The sequence below is a fragment of the Strix aluco genome, chromosome 1, assembly GCF_031877795.1.
Source record: "Strix aluco isolate bStrAlu1 chromosome 1, bStrAlu1.hap1, whole genome shotgun sequence".
Classification (NCBI taxonomy): Eukaryota; Metazoa; Chordata; class Aves; order Strigiformes; family Strigidae; genus Strix; species Strix aluco.
Window position 1 is genome coordinate 111,238,250 of NC_133931.1, and position 23,469 is coordinate 111,261,718.

Sequence of the window (23,469 nt, forward strand, 5' to 3'; positions counted from 1 at the left end):
TTTAAGAAAGAGTTTGAGTGAGATATTTAATATGCAAGCCTTGTAACACTGTCCCAACTTGGAAGCATCTACAAACAGCACAATCTCTTGCCTCTGGTGACAGAATTCAAGGGAAGCTGCCTTAAAAATAATTTTCAAGATTGCGTTACCATGTGAAAAGGGCTTACAGGAGAGGAGAGTCAAAACAGCAGATCGTTTTGAGTCTGCAACAAAGCAAGATACTATTGACTAGCTCGCCTCTATGCAAAGCAAGAACTCCTACAGTTCTCAGCAATGATAACATGCCAAACACCGCCTGAAGAATCTCAGCAGGAGCTGAAAACAGCTGCCTTGTACAGACAGAAGATACTGCCCTGATTAACTAAAAAAAAGATGGGTGGGAGAAGACAGCAATCTTTCAGCTGTCTGGCTGCAAGAGTCTTCATCCTGAAGAAACACTTGACTATTACTGGAAAAACAAAAGGTGTGAAGTAGATAAATATGCAAAGAGCCATACAGAATTTCAAAACAAACAAAAATCCACAATTTATAAAATGGAAACAGAGTAATACAGTATTTTGGAATGAACGGCTTTAGACACTTTGTTACTATCACGTTTCTCCTATTCAGCCTTTAAGTAGATAGAAATCTTCTTCTTGGTTTCCACCAATACTGCTTTTTTTGACTTTAGCATCCTTGACAAATTCTCCCAGACTTGTAAACCGCTTTCTATATCTTATCAGAAGAGAAAGCCAGCTGGGAAAGCTACCACTTGATTCCTTCCTTGTGCACAGTTTGTTCAAAAGTGGTTCAAACATGTTATCTACTGAGTCTTCCTTAAACTCACTTCTTGAATTGAGCTACTTACATACTGGGGAAAAGAGCAGCCCACCTTATTTGGGACTTTGTAGCATACAGAAGAGCTATGGCTAGACAGTGGAAGGCAGACAAGTAGCAAACTTTATTATTTCCTCAGCTGACTGTAGAGAAACAGCCACCTACTCAAAATATGTAAAATAAACAAGGAAATTATACAGCAGTATTTAAAAATACCTGAAAATACTTCAGAAACCACTCTTGTTAAAAGCTGAGCAGATGCAAGCCCTAAAGGCCTCCATTTTAAATGGTAATGCCAATAAGTTTGCACTTCCAAATATCAAAAAGCAGCATAGTTAAGAAAGCGTCAGAAATACAAGAAAAAGCAGAAAACTCTGCTTGTCCACATGTATTACTTTTTTCAGCAAAAACTGATTTCTGCTCAGTTTGCTTTGCTTAGTTTATCTTACTAAGTCTCCATTTCATACCATTTTACCACAAATATCTGTAGAAACACCTTAATGATAAAAGTCTATCTTCATAAAGCTGACAATATGACAGCTTCTTTACTATGGTAATTTTTATGTACTCGAGTAGAACAGTTACGAATTATAAGACAATTTAGTTAAGTTTTGGATCAACCAAATCACTGGAAGTTTTCTCTTCCCCTGTCTATATTCCAAAGAGTTCTTTTCTTTCAAAACTGGAAACAAAATTACTCCATTAAAACATATTAAAGTAGTGGGGGGAGGAACTGCCATGTCCGGGTGTTCAGGCTCTTTAACTTACAGACTATACAAGCTCCAGAGAGAAGTATGTGAATTCTTAAGAGTCATCTTGAGAAAAGCTCTGACACTATGCTTGTCACCTGGATCACCATCTCTTCCTTACAACTTTTTAAACTTAGAAAGTGGATCTGAGAAAACCCATGACTCTCACTTGCTGAGGTAAGCAAGACAAGCAACGAGATGAGATGAGTCACCAATACTACTCTAAGGCTACAGCACATCTACTACCACAAACTTAACTTATATTCCAGCTTTTATTTGTCAGTTGTTATAAAACAACATGATGCACAAGATTTCAAATACCTCACATCTACAGATGTATGTATGTGCACTCATTCATATTAAAGAGAGACAAACTCAAGACTTTGAAAAAGTCAAAGAACCCACCTATGTCTAGACACAAATACAGGTAACAAACTGGTCAGATGTCTTTGCCAGACCTTCAAAATGAGTGAATCAAAACAAAGAACTGAAGAAGAAAGACAGGTTAAGCAGGGCATTTTGTGAAACATGCACAGAGATCTCTATAGTACTGTATTTTAAACCTTCAGCAAACACTGGCCAAGAAGAAAACCAAAATGAATTAACATACATACTTTGGAATAGGTCAATGAAATATGTCTACACGAACTTTATTAATGCAATCACAAGTTCAGTGAAGCCAAATGGACATCTCAAGTGGTAAACAGAGTAATAAGAAACACTGTCATATCCAGTTAAAACAGATTTGCAAACAATAGGCAGCCTAACTAACGAGAAACATGAATGTAACTTACAAATTAAAGAGACCCTCAAGGTAAGAACAGCCTCAAAATGCTCTCCACAAATTAAAAGACCTAAACCAACGGACTACACTATGAAGAAATAGTTTGTTACATGTCAAAAATTAACATGTACATGAATGTTAAGGAAAAGAAAACATACTTTCCCAGCTAAGGAAAGATGTCAATGCTGCAGACCACATCATAAACCCATGTCACGCCAGAAGGAGTTCCAAGAAGACAGAAATCCCCAACCAAGCAAGCAAACAACAACAACAAAAAAAACCAAAGCAAATTTGGTGGCAAGTAGAGGAAACAGCATACAGCTTGTTTTTATTTAAACTATTTTTCTGTATGCCTGGAGCACATACTTGCATCTGCATTGCCAATTCAGTACATTTAAATAGAAACTTTACTTTTAAAATGCAGTAACATTACATTAGAAAGAAGCCCAAGATTCTAGCAAAAGCAAAGCACAAGCATCTGTAAATGCAGAAACATACATTAATTGCTACACTTTCCATTCAAAATGTTTTCAAATATCTCACGCAAAGAAAATTTCTTTGCTTAAGCCTTCTCACTATGACATAGGATAACCAGCACCTTACACTTTTTTGTACCTTCCTTAGCTTAGTGACAAGTTCAAAAGCAGTGGAAAAAAAATACTACCAAGCACTACAGCTTGGACACAAGCAAACACAAGATTATTTGGGCTCCAAACCAGTTACACACAAACTCTTTGAGAAACCCCCATGTTGCTGCTCTGTGATCAGGAACAGAAAACTACAGAAGACTTTGTTCCTTATTTCTTGAAAAAAACTAAAAGCAAAAAATTCCCTGGTGTGATCATGGGATAAAGATGTCCCATTTTGTCTAGCTATTCCTCTAGAATCAATCACAGTTGCACTTTTACTCTGCTCTCCCTGGGGATGTCACAAGAAGGATGAAAGAGAATAACCAAACCAATGGCATTCTTTGCTGGCTGACTGCTGTATTACAGCAAAGAAAGTTTCTCAATGGTTTCAGCAAAGATTGAATAGAAAATATGCAGAATGGCACCCAATTCAAATTTCTGTCATCTCTCTGCATTGCACTGAAACATGTGCAATAGGGGTATCTAAAAATTTATTTGCAGAATCTGAAGATTAGTAGAGAAGCTACAGAGCAGCACATGAAAAGACAGGGCTGAAATGGAAACTATTACACCTGAGAGATGTGGCATTCTTTAATAATTCTTATTTAAATATCTGTATTATTATCATCTACACAAAATTTAGCACATACTGATGACACCAAGATGAGGCACCATCACTCTGACGCACAGGGGAGGAGCAAGGTATCATACAGAAAGAAACGGAACTGAAATAATGGAAGCAGGATTCAATTCAATAGAGCAAAATGCAAGCTTGAACACTGCAACAAGGATTTCAGTTAGAAACCGTAACATTATAATGAAAATTACTATAGATGGGAACGAGCTGATCACAAAATGACTACACACCACCACCATCAAGCCAAAAACAAGGGGATGAAAACCTTTCAGCAGTGAGATTTAAAGAAAAAATAAAAAGTAACCAATTTTGGATGTTCTTTCAATTCTTTTTATAATTTTTTTAATACATAGAAACACACATACAAACGTTTTAACATCTTCAAGCTCATCTAGAACTTAATAGTCAGGTTCATTCATTCTGAACAGTCTTTTATTTTGAAAGCAGATACACAGAAATCAATTATTCAAAGCAAAGCATTTATTCAATATGAGTAAAAGTAGAAGGTGCAAGGAAAGCCGTATTATATGGCTTGGATTGAAAGACTGATTTAAAGCAGCTTTTTAGTCCTCACAATGGAGAACATTTACTGGTATCTTCTGCATCTTTTTTTTTTTTTTTTAATACAATGCATGAAAAACCTGAAGAATCAAGTAAAAATAGGTCTAAGCATGATCATGGTAAAAACAGCAAAAATTACACAGATTTTTTTGATAGCATAGCTGATTAAAATTATTAAAATAATCTACCAGACATGATTAAATATGACCAAAAAATATAGCTACATGTGGGAAAAACAATGTGAAATAGGTCTTTTCATCATTTCAAAACACTATCAGAATATGACACCAGGAGTTCAACCTTTTCAAAGGTACGTACTTTTCCAAATACATTACCATTTCAAATTAAAGGACTAAGTATTTATATGTGTATTTCTATCAATAGTTAAAAGTAACAACATAGGCTTTGTGGTAAACACTAGTTTTCCTACGCTAACCTGCTTTTTGAAACTGGTATGAATAATTGAGAATTTTTTCACTCTATTTCAGTCATATAAATTCAGAATATAAACTGGCAAAGTAAGTATTTCCCCTACTTAGTAGGGCATTTGCTAATTTGAACTCAACTTTTCTTTAGTCTGTATTTCTTTTTGGTCAGTCAAGTACTTCCTACATTCTGGTTACCTCAAAACTAATTAATGATACATTCCATGCAACTCCATAAGCCTTTTTAATAAATTGCAACAGTAGATTTTATCATGAAGACCAAAGGGCCAAAGAAACCTTATTGTAAGTGTGAGCTCAGAGATCCGTATGTGGGTATTTTTGGCAGTATTGCATAAGTCTGCTACCTTTTTTCCAACTCCACCCCCTGCTACCTTTTTTCCACCCCACCCCCTATTTCCTTACTGGTTTGAGCATTCATGTCTTTTTACTCACTTCTGTGCTCCCTGAGACAACAGCTTTGTCCACGTTCACCGATAGCTGCTCTTCAGTCTGGCAGACTCCCAATGACCACTCCGCACAGCGGTGATGAGCCCAGCAATGACCTAATGCATTATGAAAGAAGAAAAGCTTTGGTTGTACAACTCTGTCAAGCACTTCCTGTAAGTATGGAACTTAGTTCCAGTAGTAAATACTTGCCAGATAAAAAGAATAGTCTCTCTTGCTCCTGTTCTTCTCGTTGCAACATTTAATGCCTTTATTACCATACACTGAATATACTGCAATTACTATCAGACACTATATATACACTGCAATTTTCTTTTATACATAACACACCTTCCTCTTCATTTCAGCACGTTCTGTGTATCTGTTTCAAATTTTCAGATGCCTGATCACGTAATCATAAGTGGGCTGTATATGATTCTGACTTTATGATTCTATATGCAATGTTGGTGAGACACACACAGAGTTACATTTGATCTTACATTTCACTGTAGATAACCTTTGTCTGTGCATGTACTCTTAATTTACGATTCCCAAGGACCAGATACAGATCTGTATGTTCATGTAGAACATGCTCACATGATGCTTTAGAATTCTACACAGAACTTTTAAAAGCTCAAAATACAGCATGAACAGAAACACCATATAAATGACTGAGAAAACTGTGTCAATACAACAATCACATTATAGAAATATAATTAGAAATATTTATCTACGTAACAAAAAAATTCAGAGTCTGCAGAATTCAACAGGTACCTCTTAGAAGAGGTTTCTAATTCAATTCTGGGAAAAGCAATGTAAATGATGCATACTTCTGAAGGAATTCTGTGACAGCTTTATACTAGATTAGAAATGATGCTTTACATTAGCTGCTGAAATTAGGTACTTCGTCAACTTAATCATTCAGCAACAAAAAAACCGCCCCCACAAATCTCTGTAAAGGCTTGGGAAGAGTCTTCTACAAATAGCAGCAACTTAAAAAAACTTAGATTGATAAACACCCCCCCGCCCATCCACACACACTATGGAATAACTATTTAAAGCAAACCATTAAATTGTATTTTTTTTTTTTTACTAGACTTTGAAATGAGTTTCCACACTCATGAAAGAATGACATTTATATTATTGCACAAATATATTTCCATTTTTGAGGCAAAATATGTGAGTGAACTACGAGCACCAAACATTTGGACACAGATGCTTTCTGAAAAAGTAATTCATAATTGAGTAAAAAGAAAAGTTCCATTAAAATGGAAGAGTAGATGACAAACCAGACAGTTTTCTGACAGAAAACCTGCAGATACTGGAAACATGCAAGTGTATTATGCCTCTGTTGTTCTAGAAATATTGCTCTTTTCAATCTCCCATTCCATTATTTCCAATAACCTCACATTAGCAAGTGGAGATTAGGTAAGGCTACAGGAATAGGACTTTTAAGAATTATATTAAGCTGTGTCTCATTTCTTTTTCCTTTTCTCCCCAAAATACAATCATGATACTGAAGATACTACTACCTGAACACCGAGTTCAGCAGTAGATTACAAATATTCCCCATACAAAGCTGACGACAATTCTGTCCATTACTGGAAGAGGAGTAACACTGCTGTAACTGACAGTAACAGTAACACTGACAAAAGCTACAAAAGCATCATCAAACACTTGACAAACACCAGAGTACAGAAAACCAACAGCTGAAAAGCTTCACTCACTGTTATTGTAGCCACTGGACAGGCTAAAAAGGAAGATAGCAGGGTATCTTACCTGTTGGCTCAAATAAGGCTTGAACATCAATGTCATCTGGTAAGCCAACTAAACTGAGTTCATCCCAGAATTTGACAACCTGATCGTCAGAAGCAGTTTGGGTGCTTACACTTGTACATGATGCTATACTCGATCGAGATCTGTACCGGGGAGCAGAAAAACAAACTTAGAGGTGACCACATTCTTTGTTCAATTAGGTAAGATACTTGTAAGCAATCCAAAAGTCAGGGAAAGTGAATATCAATTTTTCCAAACATGATAAAATATAAATCAACATAAATAAAAGTCTTTCCTCCTCATACTTTAGCCCAACATTTTTTTCCCAATACCAAAGTTTTCAGTTAAACCTGCTATTCAACAGACAAAAAAAAAATTGCTTGGTAAAATGGTCCTTTCCCTAGCCCACTCTCTTCCAATTCTTCAGGACACAAATGCTTGTCCACTGCTGTTTGATATCAAAACTTGCCCAACCCTAGGAATGGAGGTTACATTAGGTAACAGCAAACAGTCTGTGTTACTCTAGGAACGAAGAGGTGTAGAAGGAAGAAAAAGAGAGTGGTCTAAGTGGTGAGCACCAGCTGCAGCTTTCATATGGCCCTCTCCCTGCAGTCTTAACAGCTGTTCCAGGGTACAGCACTGACAGTATTCTCAAAGTAGACTGCCACCGCCAGAGGTAAAGTGCCTAGATAAAATACAGCAACTATGGGGGAAAGGTAGAAAAAGGACCAGTAGTGAAAAAGCTGCTTGGAAACAAATATCTTTATCCAATGCCACCAAGATGTTAAAAAAAAAAAAAAAAGGGGGGGGGGGGGGGCAGGGGCATACAGGAGGAAAGGAGTGTGGGGGAATTTAAAAATGCAGTGATACAAAGACTACTATATTGTGCTGACATGGGAGGATCTAGCTGATAACCTTATTAATTTGTTCACCAAATTCTACTCTCAACAGAAAACAATTAATAAAACTCAGATTACTCCATTTAAAAAAAAAAAAAAAAAAAAAAAGAAAGTGATGACTCCTCCTTTATTTCCTGCAGGCAAAAACCTATCTTGGACATCTAAGGATGTGCCTGCTTAGGCTTACTGATAAAAAGAGACCAGATCTCTGATGCTTCAACAGTTGGTAGAAAAGGTGGTGCTGCGCTTTCTATTAACGTTCTTCCAACTTCATTATTCTCCCCCATTAATCTCGCAAACATACGCATTTGCTGTTGCTTCTGAGTTTTTGGATTTGAGACAGCAAAAAGCCACCTCTTTCCTGAATGCTTTCCTTCTTGTAACTTCTAAAAAGATTTTGAAAAATGACCTACCACCCATAAGCCAAGAGATAGAGTAAGCACTGGAATTTTAACCTGCAATAACTTTACCTTCCTGAAAACGACGCACGCTTTACTTTAGCAATTACATTCAGAAATACATGAAAAAGACCTTAGCTTACTGGGAAGAGAGTAACATCCCTCTTGCACCACCAAAGAAATTTTACATTTTCACAATCCATGTCATGACAAGCTAAACATCAAGCAAAAACCCAAACTGTTAACTCTGAGTCAACATTAAGACTCCCCTCAATAAAGCATTACATTAACCCATGCTGTTCAACGAAGCTGGTTCCTGAACACCGCCCATGTCCACTGGAGCCACTTCTAACATTAAACTGTTACTCAAAACACAGGAGGTAAAAGGAACATTAAGAAAAAACAAAATCCCCATTCACAAGGCCTTTTTATTAATATGAAAGCTTTCTCATAAGATCAAACCAATCCATTTAAAGAACATCCCAATTTACTTTGCAATTTCATCCTGAACAGAAACACTTTCCACCCCATCCTGATCTTTAGTACTTAGTCCTTTTGTAAATAAAACTTCGTATGCCTATAACACAGAGTAACTGTCTGAGGGGAGGGAGTTCGTTTTATTAGCTTTAAGAAAAGGAGTATTTCCCTATGGGCATTACACAACGAGCATTCTTACACCACCGACACAATTATATAACCGTATGCTGTGTGCCTCTCAGCAAGGACAAAACACACTAACTAAACAGCGTCTCCAGCAGTAAGCACCGCGCTGGCGCTGAGTATTAACACATTTGAGACGTTAAGTTTAACAGAGCAAACCGAACACGCACTAATTAAACATTTTTGGAGTGTCTTTTGGTCAGATTTGAAGAACAGCGGCCCTGCCGGGCCCGCGACGCCGCAGCCCCTCAGGAGGCCGCGGCCCCTCAGGCGGCTCCGCTTCACGGGCGGGCCCGGCCGCCGCCGCCGCCGCCGTTATTGTTTCGCTTCCTCGGCCGCGCCCCGCGGGCTGGCGGCGGCCCCGCGCCCGCAGCCAATCCCCGGCCTCCAGCGCGGCGCGGCCGGGCCCGGGCCCGGCGGCCGCCCACAACCCCGCAGCGGCCGCCCACAGCCCCCGCCGCCACCGCCGCCCGGCCCCCGAGGCTGCCGCGCAGCCGCCGCTGAGCGCTCCGCGTGTTCCCAGCGGCCGCTGAACGAAACCGCGTCGGGCCGGGGGCCAGCAGAAGAATCCCTACACGCGCGGGAAAACTCGTGTGCAAGTAGATTTAGAAACGCGCGTCTCCGAGCACTCCCATCTTCACCGCCACCGCCAGACACGCCGTGCATCGGACAGAACTGCCCCGCGGCCTTGTGTGCGTCCCTGCCCTTTCTCAGCAGTACTGAAACGTGGAACTAAGCCGAGAGGGCCCGGGACGCTGCCCTTCGACGGCGAAAACCGCCCTGCTGGGAAACCTGCCAACGAACCCCACTTCAGATGGGTAAAAAACGTGTGCTGTGGCCGGCAGCAGCGCTGTCGCCACTGCAAGAGGGCACTCTGCAGGGCAAGGGGGACAAGCTTCAACGAGAGGGGCAGAGGCTTCTAGTTACTCCAGCCTACAGAATACACGCGGCGTCAGAAGTCCATTATCTCCTCTTGTGCCATACTTCAGAAGCAGATCTGTGCTATACAAGAACTATGTGTCTTTCCTGTGTTCTTCCAGAGCAAAGATTCGCACTGGAGGGGAGAGACCAAGCTTTTAAAAGCAGAAGAGACAGCTATTCCTATACCGCTTGCATTTTGTTTTGTGGGTTTTTTTTTAAATTACTAATATTAATGACCTGCATTTTCACAAATACAAGTTATTTCCCTGTTGCAGTACAGTATCAGTAAAGATACCTCCTGAACTTCATGCAAAACAAACAAAAAACCCCTATTTATTGTAGAACAGACTTACTTCTTCTGTCCTCTCTGTTTGCGCGGCACTGAGTTTTGCCTTGGAGTTCTCTCACAAGCTCCATCGGTGCTGTCGCTGGCTTCACTCTTATTTAAAGGCTGGTTTTTCCATGGGATAACATACCCAGGAGTTGGACTGAATTGTTTTAAGTCTCCTTGTCCTAATGAGCTCCTTTCTCCACAGTAACAAAAGGCGCAGAGTTGTTCGCTGTGAAAGGGAAGATAATTACTTCTTTTTAGGGAGGAAACAGCAGAGGATACACCATCAAAGACCAACTTTCATGCCAATTTAACCCTTTATAACTAAACAATAACAGCTCAAAACAAAAAAAGTGCTGTCAGGTATCAGAATTCAGCATTCAAGAACACTACTTCCAGCTAATTTGAAGTTACATTAACAGAACCTTTTTGGTCACAGAAGCGCATGATTAACAAAACAAAGAAAAAAAGCCAACCCACATATAATATTCAAATTATTAATATAACCTTTTTGTTAAAAAAATCTGTATATCTAGACACATGCTTGCTAGAAGAATGGAAGAAGTTAACACCTCAACCCATTAAAAGAACTTAGTGTCACCATCACAGAAAAGGCAAAGCTCTGCCTTTTTGCAAGTGGTTAGAACATTACTACACATACACCGTTCTGTAAGCACGTACACCTTACGTGTAACACAGTGTGTAAATACCAAAAGGTTTAATGAAACATGGAAAAAAAAAATGGAATAATGAGAAAATCACAGCCATGGCTACAGTCACACTTACCAGGGCATGCGACATATCCTCATTTAATATTTAAAAACAAAACAATACCTAGAAGTTTTACTAGAGGAAATCTGTATTTACAGAACTGTGACCGCTACAATATCCCTGTACCATTTGCAATTATGTTTTAACATGCATAACATAGCAACAGCACTGAAATGACAGCTCTGACAGCGCTCCTTGTGTCACATCATATGGAAGCTACTGAAAAATATTTCTATAATAAACATATCTACAAACTTAAAATGTGAACTTCTGCAACTAATGCAGTTTGCATTAAAGGAAGGCCATTTAACACATTTTTTTTATGCTTAAATGAGCAATTCTGTTTTCTTCATATTTATGCCCCTAAGACCCCAAAAAGATGCCTCAGGGAATCAGGCACTCGGATGGAGGCTTGATTTTGCCTGGATCCCATTTAAATAGATTTTCATGCATCTCCAAGGTGGCACACTGGGGTCTGGGGCACTCTGTACTGGGTGGGTGAGTGAGGGAAGTAAGGTGGGAGGAAGAGAAAACCTTATGGCTAAACTCCTGTATAATATTCACTAAATTCTGGGGGGGGGAAAAGAGAGTGCCTGTGCTTTTCAGCCAGGTGAGGCAAGAGCAGCAACAGAAAAAGACGGAAGTAGAAAAGGAAAGTTCCAGATCATAATAGAAGGTCCTGAGAATCCAGCAAAGCCCCTTAGATTTGTTTTAACATACTCTGAGATGGGTCTTTTTGCCCTCACCATAGACGCCCTAGGGGGGAAGAAAAAAAAGAAGAAAGAAAATACAAGTCGGTAGTAAAATGTCTTTGAACTGCTCTACTATTACAGTACTGGTAATACCAGACAGTCAGATGCTAAAGAAGGGAGCAGCATGTCACAAGCCCAAAGTGACGCCCAGAATAAAGCCAAATACTTCTGCTCTATAGGTAAGATTGCACTTTCTCTAAGGCAGACAGACCTTTGGGGACATGCAGGTTGGTTTTCAGGTAAAATAGGTCCCAGTCATGGTACTCAAATTAAGACCCTACCATATTACTGTTTGGGAACATTCTTCCTCATATTCATGGCCTTGGATGCACATGCCTCACTGATCCTGCCTGGACACAGGGCCAGTGTGAGCCAGCACAACCCCTGGAGTTGATGGTAAATGTCTGATATGTTCTAGAAATCTTTAGAAAAAGGTACCCAAACATATGAAGATGCGAAGAAAATATGGATAAATACAGCATAAGAAAAGGGAAAAATTAATAGTTACAGCTAAACAGCGCATAATGTCTATTTTAAGACCAGTTTTCAATGTGATAGAGCAACAAATTTTTTATTTTGATGTCAGTGAATATAGCCACTAGACGACCAGTGAAACTGGATCTGGCCTCGCAGGCAGTTTGTAAGAAGGGAAAGCAAAGCTATTTATGCTAGTTGAGATGAGAGAGACTTGTGAGGAGACTTAAGAGATTTAAACAGGCAGCACCATGGTATATAAATTACACTAGTTACAAACACAAGATTATCCACAGTGGAATAAATAATTATTCATACATCCTGTTAGGATAGACTATCACTGCTCATTAAAAGACTCGAGGATAATTATGACTAAATAAACAAAGCTCCTTAAAGTGAAGCCGTAGCAAGTATGCAATAATGTTAAGGTTTATGAAAGAGAAATATGAAACAGTAATTAGAAACAAAAGAAAACAAACTTTTAAAGCGGTATTATTTGAAAAAGGAATACAGGGGTAAGGCAGATATTTCTGGAGCCTGTAAGGCACCTCCGGTATCACAACTTCCAACAGTAGCTTTCTGCAGGCAGAGTCAAGTGAAACAACAGGAGCAGTGAGTTTCACAGCTACTCTGCAGCATGGTGCGGACAGCTGTGAAGCTGTCAAGAATCATATGGTTTGTGCTACTGCTCCTGCTCCAGCAAAGCCGGAGACCGCAGCTGAAGCAAGCACTGGAGTGTTCACTGCGAGGAGGGGGCTGGGGGAGCCCTTCGCTGAGGGCTCACGAGCACAGAGATGCAGTGGTAAAAGACAGGAGCAGCAGAATGTTCCCAGACCACAGCCAAGAGACTGTGGGGCTGAGAGAGAAGGGAGGGATTATAAAAGGGGGGAAAAAAAGGTTTCACACTTTCAAGGGAGGATAAGCAGGGGGGCTTCAAATGTATCAAGCACCCAGAAACAACCAGCGGCAGCGTAACGCCCTGGCTAGCATCTGGATGCTGGAGAGACCCTCCACGGGAAAGCCATGGTCCTCCACATCCCAACCTGTCACACTGCCGATTTGTCATGCAGTACAAAGTGGCCAGTTCCATCACGTTAGCCTTTTAGGTTTAAGTGCTCAGTAAATATTTTAAGTTATGTCTGTATAGGCAGAAGGTAGAGTTTTTTATTCTTATCATCTGAGGACTGCAGAAAGTACTTACAAATCTACTTTCCATATGTCAATATGCAATTAGAGGATCTAAATCTGTGATGCAAGAAGAGCTCTCATATTGAAGATAACGAAATTGAGATACTGGCAACTCTTAAGATCAAATCCTAGATCTGTTATCATAATTAGCATATTTTCAGAACAGGCTAATTCAAAATGAGATAACAAGCAAGAGACGATGTGTCACATATCTTTTTAGAAGCTACTAGGGAAAAAAAGAAAGAGAAAGCTCACCAATACTCCATTTAAGATATATCTATGATGCTCCAAACCAAAATATAAATTCATCATTATTTCTAACTTCAACTTAATTCCTAAATTTTCCCAGAACAAATGCCACTTTTTCATATAGGTTTAAAATTCCACAGGTGGTTTACTACCAGTAGGTGCTTATATTGCCTCACCTCATCCCAAAGAATTTCATACATCTGTATGCACACAAATGTTAATACATAATGCAGAGGAAAAAAATATATTCAAAACAAACCAGACATACTACCAGGTTTAGGGGATGCAGTAAGAGTCAATAAGACTAATAATGTCTGAAGCTTATGTCTGATTCCTACCAAGCCATGAGAGGAGATCCAGACTTGGATCTTGTAAGAAAGACGCCCTTTCTAACAAGAAACATGTAGATCTCAATACTCTGCTGCAGCCATTTTCTTCTACAAGTTCTTATTTCATTGAGTTGTCTGGTCAGTGCCTCCTCCTCACACGGAATTTACTTAACCCCCCAACAAGAATCTAAGATGCTACAATCCTCCCCAGTCCACATCCCCACAAAGGAAACCAAAATGCCCTCCGGCCAGTTAATCCTGGAGGAAGGGAGAACCGTCACTATTTCCTCTACTTGACCAACGACATACAGTCATTAGGACTCATCCTAAAACACAGGCTTTCCCACTGAACAGAGTTCATTTCAACACATGCAGTTATTAGGCAACTAGTTGCACAACATTAAATTACAACCAGAGAAGGAGAAACATCTGTTTTGCTTGCAAATATTCAGTCAGAGAATTAAGGTAAAATTGACAGTCCCCAAAACTTTTTTTAACAGAATTAAGGCTGACCATCAGGATTACTAACACTTTAAGCACACCAAGTGCCGCTCTAGTTATGCTCCCAAGAGTAAGCAGAAGCCCCTCCTGGTTTCTTCTGAGTTGGGAAATGGCACTGGGGTATCCTGCATTAGCCAAGGCTTCTTAATAATAAGCAGATGTGCAGACTGACTTATGTAAACATGTTTTGTTTACGCGGTGTCCCATATCTCACAGATCTACACTTGCGTCTGCACGAGTACTGTGCTGTGCAGTTGGTAGAAATCTTCAGATTGGTCCACATGAGTTTGTGCAACTCTCAACAGTATCAGATGTGACCTCTCACTCTCCTGCCTATTTTTCATGCCTGGCTAGAAGGCATGACAGTTTGTAATGATATGGGGCACTGCCATCCACCCGCAACTCTGTGTATACAGCTGGGGGAATAAATTCCCCTTCCTTATTTTCATAGGAGTAACTTCCTTCTGTGTCACCAGGATCCCCATACAGCTGAACGCCAAGACAGACAGCAAGTGTCCTACATTGAGCACATCTACCAGTAAGACACTTTTAAATTATACGACCCTTTTAGTACTAAATGGTGAAGGAGGCAGACTGAAGAACAGGCAGCCGCCTGTTCTGCAGAAAGATGTTAAAGGTCCCCTTCTTTCAGGAGAACATGCACAGGAGAATCCCAAGCATCCTACAGAGATGAACAGAGCTGTTAACAGCAGGAGATAAACAAACTCATGTATTCAGCTCAAGAGATGCTCTTCTCTTACCTTTTCTCAAATCCCTCCCAGCCTACTGTGGGACACCAATTATCAAAGTTTTACTGTGCATTCAACTTTTCAATCAATCTTATTAAAAGCACGGGTCATTTCTGCTGTTTAAACCGGAAAAGGTAATGGATATCCAAGAAAACCCAAGGCATGGCAGTTCCAGTAAGATCCACTAACTATAACCATCACCTTAACATTAAATACTAAGTTACAAATGATCACTACTACCATTTGCCACAATAATGACTGCACTAAAGTTAAAAAAAATTGGAAAGCGTAAAAATAAAAATCTATTTCATTCACACTTTGGGTTGAAAAAGAAGGTGAAGAGGCTATCATTTGATTTTTGCTATGAGTTAATTTGTTTTTAAAGGAATTATGCAATAATTTTCCTCAGTGTCTGGAAATGCCTTCAGGATGTCTTCTTCACACACCCTTTAGCATTTTTGAAAGGTGAAACTGAGAAGTATAAAACCCTGGGTTGTGTCTGCAAAGTTGTTACAGAAATTTAAGATGTTTTTAACATCTATTTTTCACAATTAAAATTAAGCTCAACACAATGAAATAGAATATTTGGGAGCAAAACAGAACTTCAGAGCAGCGTTTGTCCTGATTATCAAAGCAGACTGATGAGGATTGGCCTTGACAATTCTTTTCCCATCTAACCCTGTTAGTAGTTTTCACATATGTTAAAAGGCTAAATTAAACGCTACAGGGGACTTACTGTTTATTTAGCTGCGCCAAGTTGTGCTAATGCACAAACTACTTTGCCTTCTCTCTCATTTTATGTTGTGTTATTTAAAGAGTAAATTGGTTTTCTCCTTAGTGAAGATGCACCGTTGTATCATTTATGTAAATTCAAATCAAGACCCGCAAGCTGCATTTTAAGTGAAAAAAAGATTTCTGGCTTAAAACAACACCACGGGGATGCATCAGTGTGAATTCTAATATATGTGAGATATTCACAGAGGTGAAGTTATTCTAAAACTCAGAGTTTTAGATTGAGGTTTTCAGCTTCATCTAAATATGCTGTAAATATCTGGACTTCAGTAATGAAGAAGGCTTGAAAGGAAACTACCGAAGAAAACTCATTAGGCGATGCATAACAACTTCACGTGGATACAGGGTTACCAATCCCATAAATCACCCTTCTGAATTAATGATACCAAGGATAGAGAAGGATGAAAAGTGCAACATGGAGATACCATAAAGAGAAAGATGCAGAAGTTCTCAGCTGCAAGCTATATTTAAGCGTTTGACATGCAAAGTGTTCTCCTTCCAATAAGGAACTGAATCACAGAACAACTTGAAATTTTGAAGTGGTTTGACACTGTTACACGAAGTTGGTTTTGAAACAAGCATTTAACTTACACAGCACAATTCCTTTAAAAAAAGGACAGCGGGAGAGAATTCACAGGAACTTCAGGTGAAGAGTTTTAAAACTAAGTTTTCACAAAGCAATTAAACTGCATTAGACAGTAATTGCTTTCCAATTTTTTCAAACCAGCACAGTTGGAATTCTACAGCCATATAATCAACTTAATGACACTCCTCTCATTTGAAAGAAAGAGAACATTACCCTTCAAACACCACCACCAAAACAACACATTTTACTGACATTTTAGAATTTTAAAAATATTAAAATATGCTCTTATTCACCATCAATATGTGTCAGCTTTAATTTAAACAAATGTTTAAAGCTCAGTTAGGATTTCATGTACCCTAAATGCATGAGGGGTTACCAGAATGCCAGTGCTGAATAAAGTGAACTTAGAGGTCTACTCAAAGGCCATCTAGAAATCATCTTTTAATGTCCATCTGAACTGACTCATACTCTCAAACAAAAATCCCCTATAGAAGCAACTGTGAGCATACCAGAAAGGTGATACTTCATGCAATTTTGAGAGGTGATTTAACCTCTGAGTGATAAAATCCAAAGAATAAGAAGTACTGTGGCCTATATCTTCAGTGTGCCTTTGTGCCCAGAAAGTATTGTCTGTTCAAGACAAATTCCCTCTCTTGGCAAATCAACATAGATCACACCAAAATCGCCTAAACCTCTGAGAGGTAGCAGCACCTCCTAGGAGGCAACATTATACGGACACTAAGTAGGGTCTTACTGCCTGAAAATTACTGAAATTTAACATATACTAAGTTGGCTTTAAATAGCAGTTTTTCAAGAAAGTTTCATCATCGTTCAGTCACATTAGGGAATGGAAAAACATGCTGTTCTGCATAATTCAAAGTTTGTATTTTTTCTTTGGAAGTATGTTCACAGAAGAGATGAAATACAACAGAGTGGGGCTCTTTAGTCAAAACTGTGCTGGGTCAGATTAAAGGTTCATCCAGCCCCATATGGTCAGTGTTAGAAATAGGATAAGCAGATGCACAGGGGATATTAAAGAGCAGGGCAAACATATGATACTACCATGCCTTCCAGTACTTTCAGTTCAGGGCCTCCCTCTATCAGCTGTGATTCCTATATATTCACTAATTCTCAGTTTCTCTTTCATGAACTTGCCCAGTCTGCTTTTAACCTCACATAAATTTTCAGCAATCCACAACATCCTTTGGCAAAGATTTCCAAGTCACTCTATACAACTATGTGCTGTGCAAAGAATCACCTCCTTTTATTTTGCAGCTAACCCTTCAAAGTTTCATTTGATGATCCTCAGTTTCTTGCATTAAAAGATATACAGCCACCTTCCCCATGTCACCTATGATTTTGAAAGCCTCTTATCTTCCCCCTCCAATCTCTTTTACAGATTGAAGGGTCATAGCTTACTTAACTACTCCCCATAGGAAAGCTACTCAACGTTTTTGATCAACCTTTCTGCTGCTCTATGAAACTTTTTAAGTTTTACTGTATTCACTTTTGAAGTTACTAAAACACTTTCTGTAACCCTATGAAAATTAGTCCAAACTCATTTCTCCAAATGTTTCTAACCTCACCAAGTAGATCCCATGTGCTCAAGCAAAGCTTTAGCACATCGAAGCCACAAGCTCAAAACCCTCTTCACTAATTCTCAGTCCCTATGTGCAAGCAGACTCCATATGAACCATCTTTACCCCATGAACGGACATCCTTCCAGCAAAGGCTGCAGACATTCACATGGACCATCTCTGCAACCAGCTTAGGGATGCTGAAAGTCCAGATTTTGTCATTTAAATTGCATGTACTTTCAATTAGCTGTGAAATAGAAGTGAAGGAAGGAATGATGAATGAATGGTCAGGGCACAACAGAGGGCTTGCTGTGCAAGGGAAATGGAAGGTGATGGAGAAACAGGACAGTTGACTGTGGGGAATAATACAGATCACACAGAAAGCCACAGGAAGCAGGAAGAAAACACAGTCTCAGCTGACAATGAAAATGAACAAGAAAATGGAGAAAGGGGTGTGAAGAAATATCATGTCACAAACACCTGTCTGGGAGCCACTGGAGATGGAGGGCAGGAAAATGCTGATCAGCTGAAGAGCCAAAAAAGAAGAAACTACAACTGAGTGAACACTGAAACAACGATTAGAACTGATGAGCAGAGACTTAGAAAACTAAAGAGAATGGGAACATGATGAGGAGTCAAAGACATGAAAAAAAGACAAGAGTCTGACAAAGAAAGCTGCAGGTGAAAAAGAAAAAAAAAAAAGAAAAAGTGACATTTGGAAGAAATGAGAGAAGACGCTGTATTCACTCAAAACTGGAACAGAATTTAAGATCCCCAACTCTTACCAACGCCTGTGATTAACACATGTCTGTACAATCGTCTGACAAAGCAGACATCCCATCCACTTCTGAGCTTGGTCTACATGGGACACTGTGTAACAAATACTGCTATCAGTCCTTCAGCATGATCTGACAGACTGCAAGCATGGGATGCTTCTGTCTGTCTGACTGCCATCTCTCAGAGGAAAGAAAGTCTGTCCAGTCAGTGAACTGCCAGTGCTAGGCTTGCTGCCCACCACTGCAGGACAGCTGCAGGTAAGCAACAGGACAGACCCAGGGGGAGACAAGCAGCCTTAGTAGGATGGGAGAGAGACAGGAAAACTGCCTAAAAACATCTATAAGAGGCTGAGAGTGGGACTCCAGAAACCTGGAGCACCTGCTCACACAGGGCAGGAGACATTTCTAAGTATGGTTTCTGTGGTTGGACCATCTTATGTAACAGATTAATTCAAGGAGCAAAGGTCCATGCAACTTAAAAGGCCCAGTCATTAATGTCACTGATCATGGGTGTCAAATCCCACAAGGCCCAAGTTCTACATGAGAGCGTTAAACACATTATTGTCACAATGTCAATTGTTCAACCTAAGAAAAAGGCAGGATTAAGGATGCCTGTGAAACCTTTCTTTGGACCCGTTTGTGCAGCATGCCTTCTGTGCTTCAAGAAAGATGCGGACCATCTGGAGAGAACTCAAAACAGTGAGAAGAATCAGAGCTCAAGAAAACATCATCTACAAAGAAAGTATGAACAAATTTGGGATTTCTGTTATGAGGTAAAGCATGCTGGGGGAATAAACTGAGAGCCTTTTGCACAAATCTATTCTCCATTATCCGTGGCAGATAGTACAAGTAGTAATGGGATAAACCCTGAATGAGGAGAGTGTGGGTTAGATGCGAGGAAAGTGTTTCCAACAGTAAAAACAAAAAAGAGACTGGAAGGGAATGTTTAGGGAAGATCTGGAGTTTTTGTTATTGGAAGATTTAACAGCAATTTATGTAAACTTCTGTCAGGAATGACTGCTGTAGATAACTGCCTTGGAAAAGGAGGTGAACTAGGTGACTTCCAAAGGTCCCTTCCTGCCCTATGACTCTGAGGTAGAGTTGCTTTAAAAACGATCCATCATAAAATTGTTCTTGAGATTATTTCCCTAGTCAATGTACGAACAGACAGGATGGACAACCAGTAAATACTTTTTTCTCATGTTTCAGTGTGTCGTTTTAGTCTTTACCTGCTGACAACTTTAAAGTTGTGCCCTGAAAGCCAAATGAGTAATTTCACTCTGCGCTAGACTGGTCATTGATATAATGCTGAAATAGTACTTCACTATTATTAAATTATTTATTTTTGTAACACGAAAGAATGCCATCCCCACTTTGCAGTTGTAGAAGTCAATCACTGACTTCAGAGGAAGATACTGTAAATGCGTACATGGATCTAGATCTGAAAGTGTAAAGGCAAAACTCTGCCATGATTTCAAGTGCCCTGTTTCATGCATAAGGTCCATCCACTGTAGAAAGAATTCCTGTAGCGAAACAAACATTCATGTAAAACTACAAACTGTATCATAATACATGTGCATGAAAAGAAATAATCAGTTTCAAAATTATTCTTAATACTGGTATCTTCTAAAATATGTGCTTGACTTTGTAACTTTAACTTAAACCTATTTTTAATATTAAGTATTTTATCTGAAGATCTAGAGCTTCTTCCAACACTGCAGTGTTATTCTGTCCAGACTATCTGATCTCTCTGCCACTCCACAATTTCTTTTTCCACTGAGTATTGCAAGTTTTGTAATGCACTTTCTTTGAAGATTAAAAAAAAAAAAAGGAACAAGATAAAGAAGTTCAAAGCTACTTTTTCACCATTTTCTTTGTCTACACAATCAACAGATGTTCATCAACCACTTCTTTTCAACGGAATAAAGCACCCCAGCCCTCCACCTCCAGACTCCAAATTTCATTTTAGTAGCAGCAACAAAATAAGGAGGAATAGTGCAATTGGTCTGGAATGAAAATTAAATGCTTTGTCCAATTACAAGTGAAGCAGGAAAGCAGGAAGGTGTGTTGCCAGGTTTTTTTTGTAGTTTTAGCGACAGTCTCACAAGAGCAGATATTTAGCAAACCAAAGTATCAGAATCAAAAAAGCTGTGTGAAAATCTCAGCTTCTACTTATTTAAGAATGTTCTGTCTTCATGATTATGGCAAAAGGACTGAGAATGTGCAATTAATGCAATTTACAGTCTCTGAAAGTAGATGGAAAGTAAAATTAATCAAAAGGTGTTTTGTTCTTCTATGATATTGTGTTTCTAGGCCATTCGCGTTAGCTTTTAATGCTTGGAGTTGACAATGCGGGAAACAGAGGAGGAAGGTAGAAGTGGGCTCTGCTGTAAGTCGCAGCCGGTTTCTGGCTGCTTGCCTGCTTCATGGGCTGCACTTCCCCTGCTCTCTGCAGGCAGCACAAACCAAGGGAGCAGATTCCTTTCGAAGGAGCTGGATTCCACTCAGCCATAAGTCCTGGGCTGACAGAAGCTTCTCACAAGGCTTATAAAAAGAAAAAAGGAACAACCAAAGGAAAAGGCTCCAAAACCCATGATGCTCATGATATATAAGAGCTGGCAGCATTACTTTTACCACTGCCAGGCTTGATAGTTTATCTTTGCTTGACGTTATTGCCCCTCCCCACATGTGGTCAATAATTCACTCATTCCTTCCGAGCATACACACACACACGCTTCACCCCTTTCAGCCTCCCTACCCGAGTATGGCTCAGATACTATTTATTTTAATGGTTTTTAGCACATTGCTTTCTGAGCATTAATTCTAAATCTGTTATTAAATTCCCCACCCCAATCCCATTTGCAGCCAACAGTTCTCTTGGACTCCCATATCCCACACCTCAGAAAGGTTCCAACATTGACCATCTTCTCTCTCGCCTTTCTCTTAAATGTTCTCATTTAGCCTCAGCCTCAGGAGGGATCCAGAGAAAAATACGACACATGCCAAGCTTTGGCTAATCTCTCAGCTACCGAAATCCCCATCCTAGTTCTGATATATCCTACTATGTTAAAATCACTATTTTTCAGTAGCAAATTATTTAATTATTTCATGTAAAAGACTTCATTTTATGCCCTGTGTCCTGTGCTTCTCCAGCTCCTTCATCTTCACTACCAAAGACAGAAACCCAGCATTGTCTTACACTCAACCGTGAAAAAAAGTGATGCAAAAGTAGCTCCACCTACACCTGCATCTACTTCTGGTGGAGGCTTTGGTTCTTTGCTGTGTTCTAGGCAATTCCTGCACTGTCTGTTATAATATACTTCCATAATTCTCCTACGTCTCATATACCTAAAGTTATTTTTAAATGTATAAATATTTCCATTGGATTAAGTTACTTATACTATAAAATAGAAACAGAAAAGCTTACAAAAATGAGATGAAGTTGATGAGTATAAATTATTTGGAAATCAGTTTCAAAACTACTCCCACAAGTTACAAGTTTAAAGTCTCTATGAAGTCACACCTTATCCTAAATCTTGATCCATTTTCTCCCACCAGTATACAACCGAAAGTCATCAGTGTGTGTTATTTCACATGTTGTATTTTCTCTTAAGAGAACGGAGCCAAGCCACCGAGAATCCAGTTCTCCACCCCTGCATGGCACTGTGGCAGTGTCAGCACAACACAGACAATAATACAGATGATTGATCAAGAAGTCACAGATCAGAAGAGGCTTTCTTCTGCTAGGGTTCAAGACATAGTGCCAAAAAAACCCTGAAATCTATTTTTTTTTTCCCCTCATTGTTATGAGGGCACAAATGACTTCTGCAACTACCACCAGTTCTGCATCTAAGTCTGGAAACAAAATTACATGGGGTCAGAGAAACCTATGACTCCCAAGTAACTGCTTCACATCTCCTTAATACGTTTCTTTCCAAGATGTCAGAAACAGAGTCTGATCATTGCTATTTTAATTAAAAATTAATAATACTTAGCTTTTCAATGCTTTGATCAGCCAAAGCCATGGGCCCATAACAGCCTTTCAATCTTGCCTAATTGAAGTCAACACTTCCAGTTGGAAGGAAGCTGAGGGCAAATAAGGGCTGGTGCAGGACCATACAAAAGTTTTTTTTAGAAGACTTGCCCAGCTTTTAAAAAACAAGTTTATGGCTAGGGAAAGCACTGTAATCAACTATTCATGATAAAAGCAAGAAAGCAACCTTGAAAAGAACAGAGCATGGATGAAACAGCACTAAAACTTTTGCAAATGATCCAAACCAGGGTCAAATAAAGAACTAAAACAGCTGTTCAGTTCAAGTTGCTCTGCATATCTACTGCAATTTAATACCAGCTTTGGAAAATTCCATTAAGAACAGAAATTTTTGTGTATTTCATTCAGGTATACACACAAAATCTATTTAACCGAAATTCTCTATAAGAAGGGAAGTATCTCTTGGAACCCAAGAAGTTTGTGAGCATGTAAAACATGAAAATTCTATATGCAGCAAGTAGATGAAGTAATTTTTTGTGCATGGAAAATATGCTCTGTGTTGGATTAGGAGGAAGTAAAATGATGACGACAATTCTCTCCAAGTTTGTCAAAATATAATTACACCTGTAACTGTCTGGTAACTGGTTAACAGCAGTCTCTGCAGCAGAACAGACCCACTGGGTTATAAGCTGTTATCAGGCCTT

At 39.3% G+C, this 23,469-nt stretch overlaps 1 protein-coding gene across 14 annotated transcripts in view; it reads right to left on the minus strand.

Moving 5' to 3' along the window:
* KMT2C (lysine methyltransferase 2C) overlaps positions 1–23,469 on the minus strand; it is a 201,040-nt gene that overhangs the window by 114,204 nt on the left and 63,367 nt on the right. For all 14 annotated transcript variants that reach the window (XM_074831339.1, XM_074831228.1, XM_074831239.1 and 11 more), the window contains 3 exons: positions 10,053–10,259; positions 6,825–6,964; positions 5,055–5,164 (listed from right to left, as the gene is read on the minus strand). In XM_074831339.1, coding sequence (XP_074687440.1) covers positions 5,055–5,164; positions 6,825–6,964; positions 10,053–10,259 — 457 coding nt within the window. The remainder of the gene's footprint in view (positions 1–5,054; positions 5,165–6,824; positions 6,965–10,052; positions 10,260–23,469) is intronic.